The sequence below is a fragment of the Danio rerio genome, chromosome 8 (assembly GCF_049306965.1).
Source record: "Danio rerio strain Tuebingen ecotype United States chromosome 8, GRCz12tu, whole genome shotgun sequence".
Lineage (NCBI taxonomy): Eukaryota > Metazoa > Chordata > Actinopteri > Cypriniformes > Danionidae > Danio > Danio rerio.
In genome coordinates, this window is record NC_133183.1 from 61,335,001 (window position 1) to 61,353,702 (window position 18,702).

Here is an 18,702-nt window from a genome sequence, read left to right on the forward strand (position 1 = left end):
CAGCGTGGTCTTCATTATCATCATCATCTTCATTATTATTATCAAAGATCCTCTACATCTGAACTCCACATCCAGCCCAGCTCTCCATGAAGTCGACTAGGACATCAGCACTGTGTTTAAGACAGAGAGAAAGAAAATTCATTGATAATAGCCATCTATTCTCGGCGCAATAGCCTAGTGGTTAGTGCGTCAACATATGGTGCTGTAGTACCATATGTTGTTCAGGGAGTCCCGAGTTCGAATCCCGACTTAAGGACATTTCCCGTCCCTAACCACTCTCTCTCCCACTTCGCTTCCTGTCTGAAATACTGTCCTATCCACTTAATAAAGGGCAAAAAGGCCAAAAATAAATCTTAAAAAAATAAAAAATAGCTATCTATCCTGAACACGTCAAAATGTTCAATGTAGAAAATAGGTAAAATATTGGAAATAACACTGGGCATGGAGTCATCTGAATTTGACTGGATTGTGAAACGATGAAATTGGTTTATTGATTTAATTATAAATAAAGTAAGTAAAGTTAAAGTCAAAATTATTAGCCATGATATTATTTTTTTTCTTTTTCAAATATTTTCCAAATGACGTTTATTATATTTTTCTTCTGCAGAAAGTATTTGTTTTATTTCGGCTAGAATTAAAGCAGTTTTTAAAATTTTTAAACCGTTGTATGATCAATAGCCCCTTTCACATAGTGACTCCGGTAAATATCCGGAAAATTTCCGGAACGACTTTACCGGTATATTCAAAAAAGCGCTGTACACACAGGGGAGGACGTTACGGAATTTTTCCGGCAAAGAGCATTCACACATGCATCGCAAAATGCCGGTAAATTCTGACATCATTAACCAGAAATGACCTCTAAACGGCTGCGCTTGTGTTTGTAAACATTTGACTACATTACAAACTCTTCAGATGGATCAGTATTGTGAACAACTCCAATGAAAACATAGAAAAACACTTTCGCATGTCGAGATGTTCATGATATGTGTGCGTGTTGGCACTATGGGCGCTCACGTGCACACGCAAAGCTTGAAGGTAAACAAACAATGGATTATCATAAACATTTTATCGATAATTATTTACACAGTTGGCATTAAGAAGAAACATAGAAACATTATCCGACTAACATCTAGCAGCTAAAGGTGTCTGGAAAAATATTCAAAGGCTTTTATTCTCATAAACCGTGCGGACGTGAATGCGTCTGTTCTGATTGGCTAAAGAAGGTGTTTCACGTCAGCACGTTCTAGACGTGCACGCACTCTTTCCAGCAATCTTCCTTCTTCATTCACACAGCGCAGCATTCCGGCAAAATACCGGTAACGTTACAACTTATTTTTCCGGAAAATAGCCAGAACCAATTTACCGGTATTTTCAAAAAGGACCTGTTCACACATACAACCTTTCCGGAAAATTGCCTGTAATTTTCCGGAAAGGTTTGTATGTGTGAAAGGGGCTAATATTTTTAGCCCCCTTAAGCCGCCTTTCCACTGCACACGACATTTGGGCACGACTGTCGGATTACGCCCCCTTTTGGAAGTCGCACAGTATTTTCAGTGCTGTCATGCACCATGGGAGAGAAGCTGTTCTCGCAGTGTCTGAAACAGTGATGGGTCGTTCATGAACGATTCGTTCATTTTGAACGAATCTTTATTATGACTCGGGAACTACGAGTCCTCTCAGGGAGTGATTCGTTCATCCGCGCGTGCGCACATCTGTGCAGGTAGTATCGTTAATTTCAAGTCTTCATCACATTGGCAGAAGCCAATCATACGCGTTTAGAGCCGGAAAAAGAATAGATTCGTTCATCTCTCCAGTCCTCTATCGGGTCTAAGTCACTCGTTCATCACGGGCCAATCATACGCGTTTAGAGCCGGAAAAAGAATTGATCCGTTCACCTCTCGAGTCCTCTACCGGGTCTGAGTTACTCGTTCATCATGGGCCAATCATACGCGTTTAGAGCCGGAAAAAGAATTGAACCGTTCACCTCTCGAGTCCTCTATCGGGTCTAAGTCACTCGTTCATCACGGGCCAATCATACGCGTTTAGAGCCGTAAAAAGAATTGATCCGCTCATCTCTCGAGTCCTCGGGTTTGAGTCATTCTGTCACGTGATGAACGAACGATCATGGCTCCTATCGGCTTAGACTGTGCATTGATTAAGATTATATGTGACTGTCAGTGTAACGTGAATGAACCCCTGACATTTGAAGACATGAAGAGGTGAGCTGAGCAAAGAGACAACAATACCTTCATAGACAAAAGAGCAGGTAAACATTGAATGATTATTTTCTCCTTCTTATATTCTATTTATGACTTATTTGTCATGTGATCAGTCTTTTGGACTAGTTGTAGATGTGTTTGGAAGCAATTCGTAACATTTTAATAATTTTTTGGCAAATTGAACCAAATGAACGAAACAAAAAAGATTCATTCATCTTGATGAACGAGACTCAATGATCTGAGTCAGTAAAATGATCCGAACTTCCCATCACTAGTCCGAAATAAAGGAGTGCAAAAGCAAGAGCCTTTATTCTCTGTGCTTCACAGTGGTTGAATGAATGAATGAATGAATGAATACTAGAAACTCAAACCGCTAAAATATTAGGGAGAATGTGGACACAACATTAAAAAATTCTATTTTTATTACTTACACTTTTGTTTATAAGTGTTTTTTTGTTAATATGAACTTTCTCTAATTCAAAATATAACCAAATAAACTCCTATTTCTCATCTCGAACGCATGGACCTGCTTGTACAACACTGGAATACGTCACATCCAGTCGTATGGTCGCATACGGTCTAGTCGCAGAAGTTCAAATTTTTCAACGGATCTGCGGCTCAAATCGGATCTGAATTTTCTGAATACATAGATGATCGGAACTCCACGCAGCTCCCAGGCTATACTTCAATGGAAATGAATGACTTCCGGTCTGTCGCTTGTCGTGTGCAGTGGACAATATATGCAATATTTGTTTTGGATTGTAAAAAAAAAAAAAAAAAAACATCATTATACAATGACTTGCCTAATTACCCTAATTACTCTTTATATGTCACTTTAAGCAGAATAGTATCTTGAAGAATATTTAATCAAACATTGTTTATTGTCATCATGGCAAAGATAAAACAAATCAGTAATTATAAATGAGTTATTAAAACTATTATGTTAAGAAATGTGTTGTTAAATCCGTTAAACAGAAATTGGACGAAAAATATACAGGAGGGCTAATAATAGATTTGTAATAGATAATAGTTGTAATAGAGTTGTATCTCAGTTGTGTGTCAGTTCGCTTCGTCTGTTTGCTCTCTGCAAATACACAGGAACACAAACGCGCTCCTATCTGTCAACTTTAGACCCCAGCGTGACCCCGACACACCATTTATCCCACAGCTATCGGAACTCCTCATTCAAACATCATTTACACATTTCAACACACACCCCACTACGACAACAAAACCAACAACTGCATTTCGCAACTCGACAAGCAGATGTTTTCCCTTCAGAGTGTCTGGCTGGGGTCATCCGTGCATCTTTGCTTGCCATCAGGATTTTTTGGTTAATTCAAAATGTAAATAAGTCAACATTTTTTCATAACAGTCCCTCCAGGGTTATGCAAAACCAATTGTTCTTCAGATTTAAAAAAAATTAATTATTACGTTTGTGAGTTTTCCAAGCTGAACACAAGAATTGATGCAAATAGTCCGCTTGTTAAGTGTGACGTCACGAGAAGCGGCTTCCGGGTCCAAGCGCTTAATTCAACTGAATGGGGAGACTCATGAAATGGTCATAAACGTTTACAAAGCGATTTAATACTTTCGAAAATCACGATCGCAGTATATATGTCCATGCCTAATATCCGATGGCCAGAAAGTGATTCATTGTTTTATAAACTGTAAAATTTTGGTATTTGTTATGCAGCAAGCCCAGAGATTGTTGTGTACACTATGACTTTATATAAAATTTACTTTAATGTGTGATAGGAATAAAACGTGATCACAAACAAATGTTTTCTCCACTCAAATGAATGGCGGCTTGCACCCGGAAACAGTATTACATACGTCACAAACACGTCACCACTTAACAAGCGGATACCATGGGCTGGGGTGATTTGTGTGTCTTTGCTTGCAGTCAAGATTTTTTGGAGGGTTTTTTTTTAATTCACAAATTGTAAATATTCATTCATTCCCCTTCAGCTTAATCCCTTTATTCATCAGGGGTCACCACAGTGGAATGAACTGCCAACTATTACAGTTAGGGTTGGGCCGATAGACGAAGCCATCGTCCATCGCCGATGGCCAATAGATGAAACACGATGCTGAGTCAGCATCGCCGATCCTCCGCCCCGCCCCCGTCGCGAACTCGCTCACGAAAAATACACACTCAGGCCTCCTTTACACTAATACGTCTTAGTGTAAAAAAGGCATTATAGAACGAAAATGATCCACATACACACCGTGTTTTACCTAGCATTTCTGAACAGCCCTCCATCCGCTGAAAATGCACATCACGTGACCACACACACACAGACATGCACTGTCAAGCGCTCCTCTGAGCTCCAGAGAGGAGGGCAAGTCGGACAGTTTATCAAGAAAGCACCGCTGGATCGCGTCTCACTATAGTTGTTAAACGTGATATTCAGACATCCCAAGTCTCCCGGAAGTTCTGGGAGTCTCTATGCATTCGAGGGACTCATATAATGCCCGCAAACGAGTGATAATTTCCCGGAAATCGTGTGTCTCCCTCCCGGTCCTCAAATAAGTCGCGCACCCTTCTCACCCCCGGATCCCTTCTCGCTCTTCGATGTTTCACATTAGACATCGTATGATGCCAAATTGGTCGACATCGCCCAACCCTAATTCCAGGATATGTTTTACTCAGCGGATGCATTTCCAGCTGCAACCCAGTACTGGGAACTGGGAAACATCCATACACACTCACTTCAAACACATACACTAAGGCCAATTTAGTTTATTCAACTGACCTATAGCGCATGTGTTTGAACTCTGGGGGAAACAAAAACGGAAGTTAAGGTTAGATTAAGTTTAATAAATAAAATCTAGACTTGCTCGATTAATTGCATGGAAACTCAATTGACTGTCAGTGTACCTGTTAAATGTAGGGCTGCACAATATACATTGAAAAATTATCGTTTTCGCAATATTAGTAAATGCAATATCGCAGAGATAAATTGAATAGTGATAAATCATATTTATGTTATGTGACAACCATTTGTGTTTTGCATGCAGAGTTTGTTTATCCAAATTAGACCAATCGGATGGGGCCTTACTATCTTTAGCCCCTCCTACCGGTAGTTGCTGTTCTGCTATTGGTTGGAGCAGCTCAATGGTGAACCTATAGCTGAAATTTAAGACCAATATAAACAGCCAATAGGAGTTTTCACTCATGTTTTAAAGCATGTTTACACCTCGACATAGCTTAATACGCTGATTTAAATTCAATTTGATCAGAAAACATCTATTAACTTTTTACATTAGTATCTTTTTATTTTAGCAAATAAAAAATTGAATAACAATTTTTTTTATTTAGTACTTTTTAATGAATGTATGTAAAAAGTAGCTCATAAAAAAATTGCATTTCTCTACAGAAATGCTATATAGTCATCACAATACTCGCATATCTTTACCGTGCAGCCTTGATTAAATGTTGATACCAGAAGAAAATGCTCAAGAAATATACTCGGTGAGGCATAACGTGATGTCCATCACCTTCACAACTGCTCTAATAAGGCCAAGAAACTTGGACAAACGCCAAGACACTTGATCCATGCGCATAAAAAGTTCCCACAGAATTTGTGATGGTTTCATTTTCATTAAATGTGCAGCTGGTGCAGATGAACGAAGAGACGGGCAAACAGAGACATTTCATCCCCAACACAGAGAGCATTAAACACATTAATAATCACACAAAAACTCCCACATACATCAGTTTCAAAAGGAAAAGCAGCAATTGAACAACAGCAAGAACACAAATAGTCAACTGGAAAAAATGGATATCTATGATTGGAAACAGCGAGCTTGCGCTGGCAGAAGAAATGATATGTGAACAGCCCTTAGTTAATAGCCTCGGCCATAGTTTAGATTTCCAATGGCTATGATTTCCAATGGAAGCGCACAGCTTGCTCGCTATTGGGAGCAACCTTAGACTGTAAAAGATATGGACGTAGTATCTATGACATCCGCCATAGGACCCGCAGAGTTCAGCTGGTTATTAAATAAATAAATAAATAAATAAAGATAAAAATAAGCAAATATAAAAGTGTTTTCTACATTTCTATATTCTTTTGGTATACTTTTTATTTATTTATTTATTATTTACTATTATTATTAATCTTATAAATATTATTAATATTAATAATGTAATTAAATAAATAAATAAAGATAAAAATAAGCAAATCTGAAAATGTTTTCTACATTTCTATATTCTTTTGGTATACTTTTTATTTATTTATTTATTATTTACTATTATTATTAATTTTATAAATATTATTAATATTAATAATGTAAAAAAAAAACATTTTTTTTACTTGTTTTTAAGTCCAATGAAAAATAGATTGTTTTTTTTTATTATTATTATTATGTGCTGCATTATTTAGTTACTGAGCAGCAATTAATCACACTTTAAAATGGGAGTTTTCATGTGACTTACTACACTAGCCTTGTTTTGAAATTAATGAATGCATAACAGGGCTCAACAATAAGTGCGAGGCACTCTGGACAGTAGACAGAATTGTTACTGGCCCGATTCGTAGTGCCTTGTCACAAAAGTTCAATTTGTCTGCGACTATTTGTCAATTGCATATGAATACAGTCTTAGAATCGAGAAACAGTTGTGCTTTAAAGCCTTTAAATGCTACCTTCTCAGTGATGTCGTAAACACCATGTTGCTTTTTGGTTCCTTCTATCTGATTGGATGTTGTGAGCATGTCGTTTTTTTTGTAACCTGGTAAAAACCAGTACAGCGAAATCAATTTATGAGGCTAAAAGAATGTCTTGGAAGCAAACATTTACGTGGGTACAATGTGAAGATATGCTCATTATACATTTATTAACATTTTTAAAATGTAAAAATTCTAGATTCAAACACATTTTTGACACAATATTAAAAACATGTGGCTAAGGAATAGCTATTAACTTCCCTTTTTTTTTGGTGGGGCGAGTAAAAATATTGGCAGGGCAAGTAAAAATCTGAACCGCTGGCCCAATCGGGCCAGTAGAAAAAATCCTTAGCGTTGAACCCTGCATAATAACCGTGATTATTCCTTAGACTATAATCGTACAACCAAAATCTACAATCATTGCATCCCTACTTGAGGTTGCCTAAAACGTCTTTTTTTCATGGCAAAAGCTGAAATATTACATTTAAGGGATGGGAACGATGAATCTTCAATAATGACATGTGCTTTAATTTAAAACATCCAGCTGTCTCTATTTAAAGTGATCCGCATATTTAAATAAATTAAATCCTAAATCCTGGATCTTAAGTTCATTTGTGTATAGAGAAAAGTTGGAAACACTGACGTTACCTCAACCACTTTTAACACATTAAATTACTACGGTTTATGAAAAAGACAAATATATAGTCTCTCTAAGGAAAAAAAGCACACGCAAGACGGCTTAATTCATACCCAGAGGAGAATCCTGATGTAAATGTTTAAGCATTTTTTAAGAAACAAATCCCTCTGTTTATGTGAACTATTCCCAAGTAAAACAAACAGCAGAACGAACGCTATATTAACCGTTGTGCTCGCTGTGAGAAAAGGGAAGGAGGCGCGGAGAGACGAGAAAAAGAGGGAGTGCATGGAATAAAACGAAATAGGCCAAGTCAAGTGGAAAGAGAAGTTAGTACCCTAATTAATGAACCCCGGCGTGTTTTTCTCTGCCTGTGATCATTGGAGGGGAACACGGCGAGAGCGTACAGCAAGCCCAGCTCATTACCGCTGCCTGCTACTGGAGCGGAACATTCCAGAGAACAGCAACGGTTTGTGTCGGAGACGGGACGCCTGACCTCACTCACTCCAGCACTGGTGGGATCCAGAGCTACAGCCGGACCAACAAACTCAGACCGACGCTCCATGGGGAGGCTATTAGGGCCAGGCTGATGAACACCCCTTTCAAGGAAAAGTCTGTTCACTTCCAAACAGGACTGCACGATGTCAGAACAAAACTGGCATTGCTATATTGTTGTTTTTTGTGATATAACTTCACTAAATGACCCTGTTTTTGAAAGAATGGCTAATTGCATATTGATTGAAATCATTTGTAGGGTAGATTTTAAAATGTATAAAATAAAATAAACTAAAGCACAGATAAAAACAACAGAATAAATGTAAAAAGATTTTTATCAATAAATAAATAAATGTATATATATATATATATTAGGGGGTCACGATCCTCCAAATCCTCGATTCGATTACATTTTCGATTCTAAAGGCACGATTCGATTCGATTTTCGATTATGAATAATTAATTAATGACCAATTAATTATTTATAGCCTACCGTTTAAACTACCTGACCTGCATGGTCTTTGTTTTACCCATAAACAAATCATACAGTAAATGAATAAAGGCAAGTTACACACATAATTACCACCTGTCAATCACTTTTTCTGCGGGACTCGTGAATAGGCAGTGATCTGTGTCGTTATAATGGCGTCGGTAAAAAAGACGCACAACCAACAGGAACCAGCCAACAGTATCTGAGGTGTTCGCTAAAATGACAAAGTACAAGTGAGTGAAAGATTGAAGCAGTCCTCTGACTGCATGAACTTGCTGTCTCGAGCGCATGGCTGTGTGTGCGTCTGTGTCTGTGTGGTCACGTGATGTGCATTTTTAGCGGTAGAGAGGAAGGAGGGCTGCTCAGAAATGCTACACGCCACTGTGGATGTCAAATCGTTGTCGTTCTAAAATGCCATTTAAAAACAAAGACAGTGTAAACAGGGCCTGAGTGTGTACTTTTCGCGAACGGATTTGCAACGGGGGCGGGCGGAGGATCGCGATGCCGATGTTGTCTATCGGACGTACCGTACGTAATACGTACATAGCAGAGCTTGCAAAACTGTGTTTTTTTGTCGACAACACGAACGTTGTCAACATAACTCACTGGAAATCCAAAATGCTTCCACACCGGCGACTTCATTGAAAGAGGAGAGGGTTTAAGTTCTGTCGACGGGTCTCCTGCTTCTGCAGTTTAACAAGCACTTCAACAAGCCTGTTTTTTTCCCGCTTGGTAAGACAAGCTGATGTGACATGGGGGCGTGGCAGCATCGACGATTCTATTTTTTGATTCGATCGATTTCGATTAAAAACACCTACTGACACCCCTAATATATATATATATACACACACACACACACACACACACATACACCACACTTTATGGTTTTCTTTTCATTCATTCATTTTCCTTTAGCTTAGTACCTTATTTATCAGAGGTCACCACAGTGGAATGAACCGCCAACTATTCCAGCATATGTTTTACGCAGCGGATGCCCTTCCAGCCGCAACCCAGTACTGGGAAACACCCATACACACTCAATCACACAAAACGCTAGGGCTGTACGATAATGGAAAAATTTAACATTGCGATTAGAGCTGTGCGATTTGGGGAAAATATCTAATTGCAATTTTTTTTTTTTTTTTACAGACATTGCGATTTTGATTAAGTGTTAGTTAAAAAAAGGAAATTAAAATATATTAACTTACTTAAACATTTTAGGGCTGCACCAACGAATCGATTAAATCAACAGACCAGCTGATCTTTGCGGCTTTAAAACGCAGTTGAAGAATAAATTTTCAACTAAATCTCCAAGTTGGAAGCTTCTTTTAGTTAAGATGCTTTGTGAATGCAGGCCCAGATGTTCATAAGAGGCCCCAGAGTTTTGTTGATGTGTGGATGTAAACAAAATGAGGAGCTGCAGTACACAGATCCGAACTCCATCTGAAGCATCACGCTAAAGCTCAGGGATAGTTATATAATAGCAACTTTCCTTTTAAAAGTGCTGGGCGATGGTTTACTGTGCCAACCCCACCAAGCCTGCCAGCCCAGTAAATTAGAGGGCAGAGCATTCCTCTCTCTTCCAGACTCTCGACAGCACATTTCCACCGGAAGAACACCCACAGCATAGCAACTCTTTTCTCCTCTACCCATTGCCTTCCTTTCATTTTCAAACAACAGAGTATTTCATTACAGAGCAACCACCATCTGCAAGAAATCTAGGTTTTACTCTGGATTCTGCCCTTTTTTTTCACAAACAGGTAAATGCAGTAGCTAAATCTTGTTTTTCCAGCTGAGATTATGAGCCAAAGTGAAAGGCTTTTACCCGTGTGGAATTCGAGAGATTAATCTATGCCTTTATATCATCATGCTTGGACTACTGAAACTTAATTTATGTGGGTGTTGGCCAATCCTATATAGATAGTGGTCCAAAATGCAGCCGCTATAGGCTTCATTCCGGCACCGGCAAGTTTAAACACATTACTCCAATCCTGTGCTTCCTAAATCGCTGACATGTTTTAGGATTGAGTTTCAAATTTTAATTTACTGTACAGTACTCGCGGGAGTTACATTCTAAAAATTGACCACAATAGGGGAAAGCCGCGACGCAGTTTGCTTTATTTTTTACAATTATTATGGATTTTTAAGGCTGTAAAACCCCTCATTACACTATTTTCCAACCCAAGCTCATTCTGGAAACGTAGCCCCGCGGACGTTTCTGGAGACCGCGATTTACGTGGCCGGAGGTACGTAAAGGCCGCGTTTAGTTTTTTTTCGAGCGAACGCTGCGGGGCGGTGTGGCGCCGCTCCGCCCCTTCTCTTCGCACTCGCCGGCCGACGGCTCGCCTCCGAGTGGAGGGCTTTCCCGATGCAACCAGTTTGTCCGCTTAGCTCACAGCGTTGCATCGGCGGAGCGGAGGCCCCGGAGGAGGAGGGGGAGCCGGCCGCGGGGACGACGACCCGGATCGAGTCCGGGGAACAACGGTTCCGGAAATCAGGTAAGACGAAAAACGGAATCAGAAAAATAAGGGCGAGAACGAGGCGGGATCCGAAAACGCAGTCGAAATCGAAGACGAGGGCTTTTGCTTTTTTTTTTTTCTGGACGGCCTTTGCGAACCGTCGCTCGGGTTTAGGTAAGGAGAAGGAGGAGGAGGAAGAGGAGGGTGGCCGAGTCGGCCGATCCGGCGGCTTTTCGCGCGAGAACGGCACGGGCGCGAACGGCGCGCGCTCCCGAGAGGCGCCCGAGAGGCGAAAAAGCGTGCACAGCGGCCTCTCGCGGATCCGCGAAAACAAAAAACGCTCGAATACGTACCTCCCGGGTCGTAAATCGCGGTCCGCAGAAACATCCGTGGAGCTACGTTTCCACAATGAGCCCGGGTTGCTATTTTCTCAGATAGGCATTGACATTTTCACACGTTTCTCTCTTGTCTAAACACTTGCGTAACTTCTGCCTTCCTTTAGCATGTCCAGAAGTCCAACTTTTTGTGCAATGGTTAGCATCTTGCAGCTTAAATGTAAATCAAAGGCGGCAACACCAAGGCTCCAAAAATACAAATGTATTTAATTAAAAAGGCTGACACAGAGCGTGTAACGTTTTGAGCCACCCGGCTCTTCATCAGACAGTGTTCATCACAATCAGGTGCTCCTTTTTGTACACTTCTGGATCATATGATCTCCTCTCGCATATATGCCCACATATAAATACATGTATATGTATACATACACAATCATTCATATATACATATACTCACATGAATACATGTATAAACATTCACATATAGTCTATAGCTTTGATATTTCAAATCAAATAACAAAAAAAATATATATATATATAAACCATAATATTACATCACAAATTATAATAAAGAAAAATAAAGAAAGAAAGGAAAAAATATTAATATACCAGGATACACCAGACTATACAACAAAATATAGCCAAAAAAACCTGGCTGAGCACCCAATTAAGAGAGATGTGCGTGCTTTTGTACAGTTTTTTTCATAGCATCTTGCAGCTGCCAGAGTTCTTACCAGGTCTTGAAAATATGATCATATCAGCCCAATTTTATTTTCCTTACACTGGCTGCCTGTTAAGCTCCGTATTGATTTTTAAAATATTGCTTCTTACCTACAAGCTTTAAATAATCTAGCTCCTGTTTATCTAACCAACCTCCTGTCCCACTACAATCCAAGCTCTCAAAACTCAGGGCTTTTGATAGCCCCTAGAAGAGCAAAGTCTACTAAAGGAGGTCGAGCCTTCTCATTTATGGCTCCTAAACTCTGGAATAGCCTTCCTGATAATGTTTGTGGCTCAGACACACTCTCACAATTCAGAACACAATGCACTAATTAGGATGCAAAACAATGCGTTGTTAAAAAAAAACAAAAGCATGTCAAATTGCACTAAAAAAAATATATGCGACACCGCAAAAGGTGAACTCCTTTATGGCGAGAGACCACTGCACTTAATTCAATATCACATTTTAAACATCTCCATATTATCCTGCAGATTTACTGCAATCCAGACGATCCGGTGACCTGTCTGGAGCGGGTAACAGTAAAATCACTGGTCTGATCCTGAGGGACGAGCAGCCATAATGATTTCCCCTCTAATTTCAGTAATTGATGTAATTATGGACTTAAACAACTGCATTTTCACAAGGTCGCTTACAGTTGTTCTGTATTTCAATGGACTAGACAGACCTCAGAAGACTTCCGAAGGAAAAACACACTTTCATACTAAAAGCCCTCGCTCTGTTAAATACGTAAAACGACCAGATGTGTCAAACACATTATCATCTAATGAGTTTAATCCACCTAAAATTGAAAATGTACTCACTATTTATTCTCCCTTGAGTGTTTCTAAACCTTTGTGAGTTTCTTTTTTATGTTGAACACAAAAGAAGACATTTTGAAGAAAGCTGAAAACCTGTAACCACTGACTTCTATAGAAGAAAAAAAACACCATAGAAGTAAATGGTTACCGGTTTTCATCATTATTTAGTGTTTAATAGAAGAAAAAAAGGTTTTAAACAAGAAACGAAAAACCTTCAAATTGAAAATACAGAAATGGAGCTCAGGTTAAGCAATTGGGAAAGTATTTTTATGCAAACTTTTCTTAAATCTCATATAGGCATATCTAGTTGTCTGACTCTCAACAAGTCTGGGTCAAGTCTGCACATGCAGTCAGCAGACAACACGTCTCCATTCATAAACTGCTGAGCTCCTCCATCATGCTCTTCACACCAGAGCAAAGGTGGAAACGGTCCGTTAATGTCTTTACTTAAAATGACAATGGACACTTACTATTAGTGCCGTTTAACCATTAATCATGACTAAACTCATACAAAATACAAGTTCATATTTACATAATTTATGCATGTGTGTGTGTGTGTGTGTGTGTGTGTGTGTGCAGTGCTCAGCATATACGAGTACACTACATTTTGAAAATTAATATTTTTATTTATTTCTCAGTGGATATGGGTAATATATATTGGTGAACTTGAATAAAACAGATTAATTAACAGATATATTTATTAAAATAATATTTTAGTCACAGAAGATTTTTAGAAATTGAAAGATAAGACATTTAAATTCATGCAAAATATTGCAAAAAAAAAACTACAACATTTCAACAAAATTTTATATAGATATATATTCTGTTTTTCCTGATTTTTGCTATTTTTAAAAATATATTATTTAACATTTTTCACTAGCATCTAAATTTGGGCTACTAGTTTTTGAACCATTATTGTAAGTTACTTAAGTTACTTTGTGAGATTAGCTCCAGATTTGGCTTTAGTACTGACTAAATATAATATTGTAAAGCATCCTATAGAAAATATTCATTTAAATGAGATTTGTGGGGGGGTATACTCATATATGATGAGCAATATATATATATTAGGGCTGCACGATATATCGTTTCAGCATCGATATCGCATTTATCGCAGAATGTGAGTTTATGGTTGACCAGGAGTCATAGTTTTTTTTTTAAATATTGAAATCTGCCTGTTTTTAGGATCTTTCACCGTTTAAACACTTCAAGAGAGTTTAAAGCATTCAGGTGAAAGTACTTGTGCAGAATTTGTTACTATAATAAAGATACATTTTATTTATGATTTAACAACGAAAACAATGCAGTGTTATTTTACATCTAATTTTATGTAATCTAATTACAATTTTTCTAATTTCTGTAGCTGAACACTGTTTGACAAAACCGTAAAGCAAAATCTCTTTTGAATTCATATTTTTAATACAAAGCTATAAAATATTATATTAGTATATATACATTCGATTACTCAGTACTGAAGCCAAATCTGGAGCTTATCTAACAAAATAACTTGGTAACGGTCCAAAAACTAGTACAGCAAAATTTATGTTGCAGAAAATTATTAAAAATAAATTTTAAAAAGAAGGGGGGAAAAAAATCAAAAGAAGCATAAATAAATAAATTAATTAATTAAAAATGTAGTTGAAATTTGTAGGTTGTAATTTTTTTGCAATATTTTGCTTGAAATTAATTGTATTGTCTTTCAATTTCTAAATAGGTTTGGTGATTAAAATATTACTTTAATACAAGTATCTTTTTGATAAATCTGTTTTGTTCAAATGCACCAAAACACAGCTTATATTCACTAAGAAATGGTATAATATAATATATATATATATATAGCTGAAGTCAGAATTAATAGCCCCTCTGAATTATTAGCGCCCCTGTTTTTTTCTTCTTCTCCAATTTCTGTTTAATGGAGGGAAGATTGTTTCAGCACATTTCTAAGCATAATAGTTTTAAAAACCTATTTCTAATAACCGATTTATTTTATCTTTGTCATGATGACAGTAAATAATATTTTACTTAATATTTTTCAAGACACTCCTATACAGCTTAAAGTGACATTTAAAGGCTTAACTAGGTTAATTAGGTGAACTAGGCAGGTTAGAGTAATTAGGCAAGTTATTGTATAACGATGATTTGTTCTGTAGACTATCGGGAAAAAAATAGCTTAATGGGGCTAATAATTGTGTCCCAAAAAGGATTTTTAAAAAATTAAAAGCTTTTATTCTAGCTGAAATAAAACAAATAAGACTTTCTCCAGAAGAAAAAATATTATCAGACATACTGTGGAAATGTCCTTCTGTTAAACATCATTTGGGAAATATTTAAAAAATAAAAAAATAAATAAAAGGGGGCTAATAATTCTGACTTCAACTGTATGTATGCATGTATGTATGTATATATATATATATATATATATATATATATATATATATATATATATATATATATATATATATATATTTTTTTTTTTTTTTATTACATTAAATATAGCCTACATAAATATACAGCCCACAATAAATTATTTATATATTAGACTTTTATTTTGTATGTGATTAGTCATGATTAATCGTTTAGCAACACTAATTAACAACATTCAGGGTTTTGTTACAAAAAGTTATTGTATATACACAATTTAATTGATCTATGTGATGGTTATTAATACACTATTATAAATAAAAACTAAAATATTGTGCTGCCCTAGTTTTCAGTGAAGTTATGAACGATTGGCATTTCAATAAATACTGTATGAATTATCCTTCTTCCACAGCACCATTCCAGACTCATGCTTCAGTAGGCTAGAGCTATGCTGTTTTTACTCTGGGAAGATAAACAACTGCAAGATCAAACCTGCCTTCACATCAAGATAACTCCACGCATTTATGTTGGCAAAGGGATTCTGCCAAAACCTCAAACATGGAGATATCAAAACACAACTCTGATTTACCAAATAATAATAATAAACCAGATTCAGGAGCAATTTCTACTCAAGGTAACCGTGAGGCTCTCTCAACTCTGTCTAGGAAAGTCAAATCATTAAGAAACCCAATAGCTCAGGGTTACAAGCTTAACACAACAACACACCTTTTGCATAGAAGCCACTAAATGAAACAGGGATTTATTTAACTGTATCTACAGAAAAGCTACCATAGTAAAATAAAATAAAAATTCTGCCTCCTTTGTTTATGTTGAGATATTTCCCTTTAAAGACCAAGAAAATGGCTTATTATTTGCCATAAACGTGACATTACTGGAAATACACACAGGAGCCTGATAAAAAAAAACTCATTTACAGGAACATTTCAGGCATTTAGAGGTTTTTAAATCTGAACTCTTCATATTATTTTGCATAGCGTTGAACTGAATAGTTTTAATAATGTGATACTGTACGAGAGCGCGCGTGGCAGTACAGGCACGCGCATTAAACTCGCTGTAATAGATTTAGAGCTATTTGATCATCCATAATCTTACATTAAAAGCACACTCGTATCATACATAAAAACCTCAAAGAAAAATATTATTCGACTCAGAGCTAAAATTTATTAAAAAAAAAACAAAAACAAATTAAAAAACTCTATAAATAATAGACAGTCTTACAGTGTAGCTAAAGTCATGGTTTAAATTAAAATCTTTTAGTTCAAAAATATTTATTTCAGAAAAGCAGAAATGCCGAACAATTCAAGTAATGTCGCATGACGGTATGTAAATAAATAAACACGAACAAAAAGATAGAAGATAAACTGCCTAAATAATAAATGTAAACTACTGTCATCTAACTAAAAATAATCTAGTCTTGTCCACCAATCTTTTACAAAAGCCCAGCTAGTACGCTTCGACTTTAATAAAACAGCAAAAGCATGTGCACTTTATTACAGACAGACATGCTAGAGTCCATTTACAAGCGTTACTCACCTTTCTGAAGCAAATCCTCTGAGGAAAGACTCAATCCTGAACAGATAAAATAGCGTCTCCACAATAGTCAATGGATGAAACTCCACATGTCTTGCTTGTTCGCAAGTTTAGTCTTTGTTTGTTTGTTTTTAAATGAAAACTCTTCAGATGTTGCTCAGTTTTTCCTTGACTCGCCGGAAAACCTTCTGAAATCGGTGAATAAAATCCTCAGTAGAGACGCGTGCTCGGCTTTAAGATGATATCATGAAGTAACATAACGTCTAAAATTCACTCCCATCACCCAAAACACCGATTTTCTCAGCGAGTTTGCACGTTTTTCCTTCTGGAAATCCCACCCGTGCGGGTTTTGTTTGCGCTCGTGCGTAATGAGGGTAGAGGAAAAACTTTTACCCCCTTCGCCACTTCGGTCGGCAGATCAAAACAAATCAAAACCCTGGAAAGCGGGTTTATTAGAGACGAATTTCTCCGTATAAATCGGCGTATGTTCGGAAACACCAACTTCTTGTTGTTTTGTCGATAAATCCGAAATCGTCGGCCTCCCCCAGCACTTCTTCTTCAGATACAGCGAGATTCCGCACTCATGGATGGAGGAGTGTGTGAGCTGAAAGACCTGACTCCCCCTCCATCACTAACACCTCAGGACTACCAAACAGCTGGCCCAGTGCACTCTGGGATTGTAGTTTTTGTGAAAGCGAACCCCCTCTTTAATGTTTTCATCTAAAGAAGAACAATTATATTTCAATGTTTAAACAGATAGTTCAGCCATCATCATTTAGCCTGCTCTCCAATCACTTATCCAAAACATTTCCATTGATAAATCCATAGAACACAAAAGAAGATATTTTGAAGAATGTTGGCACGCTGATTTCAAATATTCATTGGATTTACTAATATTTTTTAAGGTCAGAGAAACTATTTATATGGGCTGAGTGCAAACAAACTGAATTTAGTAATGTTTAACTTAATTTGTTTGTTTAAATTTAACCCAGGGGGTGACACGGTGGCTGAGTGGTTAGCACTGTGGCCTCACAGCAAGAAGGTCGCTGGTTCGAGTCTTTTGAGTTTGTGTATGACTTTGTATAGATGTTTCCCAGTACTAAATGCTGCTGAAAAGGCATTCATTGTTTATTAAAACAAATGCTGGAATAGTTGTCGGTTCATTCTGCTGTGGAGACCCCTAATGAATAAAGAAATTGAATCATTAAAATTTAACCCATAGTTTGCCACCTCTTACCTTAACATGTTTAGTTAGTAAATCCAGTGAAAAAAATTTTTTCAGCTCACCAATTGACGTCCATCACATATTTTTTCCCTATGGAAGTCAACGCCACCAACATTCTTCAAAATATCTTCTTTTGTGTTCAACACACACACAGAAATGCATAAAGGTAAAAAAGCACACACAAGGGGAGAATAAATGATGTGATTTTGAGTGAACTGTCCCTTTTAAAAGCTTTATCTTAGCTGAAAAAAGAAGATAGGAATCATCCTCCATCACTAACACCTCAGGACTACCAAACAGCTGGCCCAGTGCACTCTGGGATTGTAGTTTTTGTGAAAGCGAACCCCCTCTTTGATGTTTTCCTCTAAAGAAGAACAATCATTTTTCAAGGTTTAATCAAACAGATAGTTCAGCCATCATCATTTAGCCTGCTCTCCAATCACTTATCCAAAACATTTCCATTGATAAAACCATTGAACACAAAAGAAGATATTTTGAAGAATGTTGGCACGCTGATTTCAAATATTCATTGGATTTACTAATATTTTTTAAGGTAATAGAAACTATTTATATGGGCTGAGTGTAAACAAACAGACTGAATTTAGTAATGTTCAACCTAATTTGTTTGTTTAAATTTAACCCAGGGGGTGACACGGTGGCTGAGTGGTTAGCACTGTCACCTCACAGCAAGAAGGTCGCTGGTTCGAGTCTTTTGAGTTTG

At 37.3% G+C, this 18,702-nt stretch overlaps 1 protein-coding gene across 6 annotated transcripts in view; it reads right to left on the bottom strand.

Annotated features, from left to right (window-relative positions):
* Positions 1 to 17,339, bottom strand: part of fgfr1a (fibroblast growth factor receptor 1a) — a 95,675-nt gene extending 78,336 nt beyond the window's left edge. For 3 of the 6 annotated variants that reach the window (XR_012383561.1, XR_012383562.1, XM_009304304.5), the window contains exons 1-2: positions 16,760 to 17,339; positions 1 to 110 (exon numbers count right to left, since the gene is read on the bottom strand). The exon at positions 1 to 110 is cut by the window's left edge and continues 67 nt beyond it. Coding sequence is in view for 4 of the 6 variants with exons in the window: in XM_009304304.5 (XP_009302579.1) it covers positions 1 to 33 (33 nt within the window). In the remaining 2 variants the exon portion in view is untranslated. The remainder of the gene's footprint in view (positions 111 to 16,759) is intronic. The other 3 variants (NM_001309400.1, NM_001309399.1, NM_152962.3) reach the window with 1 other exon arrangement.
* Positions 17,340 to 18,702: the final 1,363 nt, after the last annotated feature.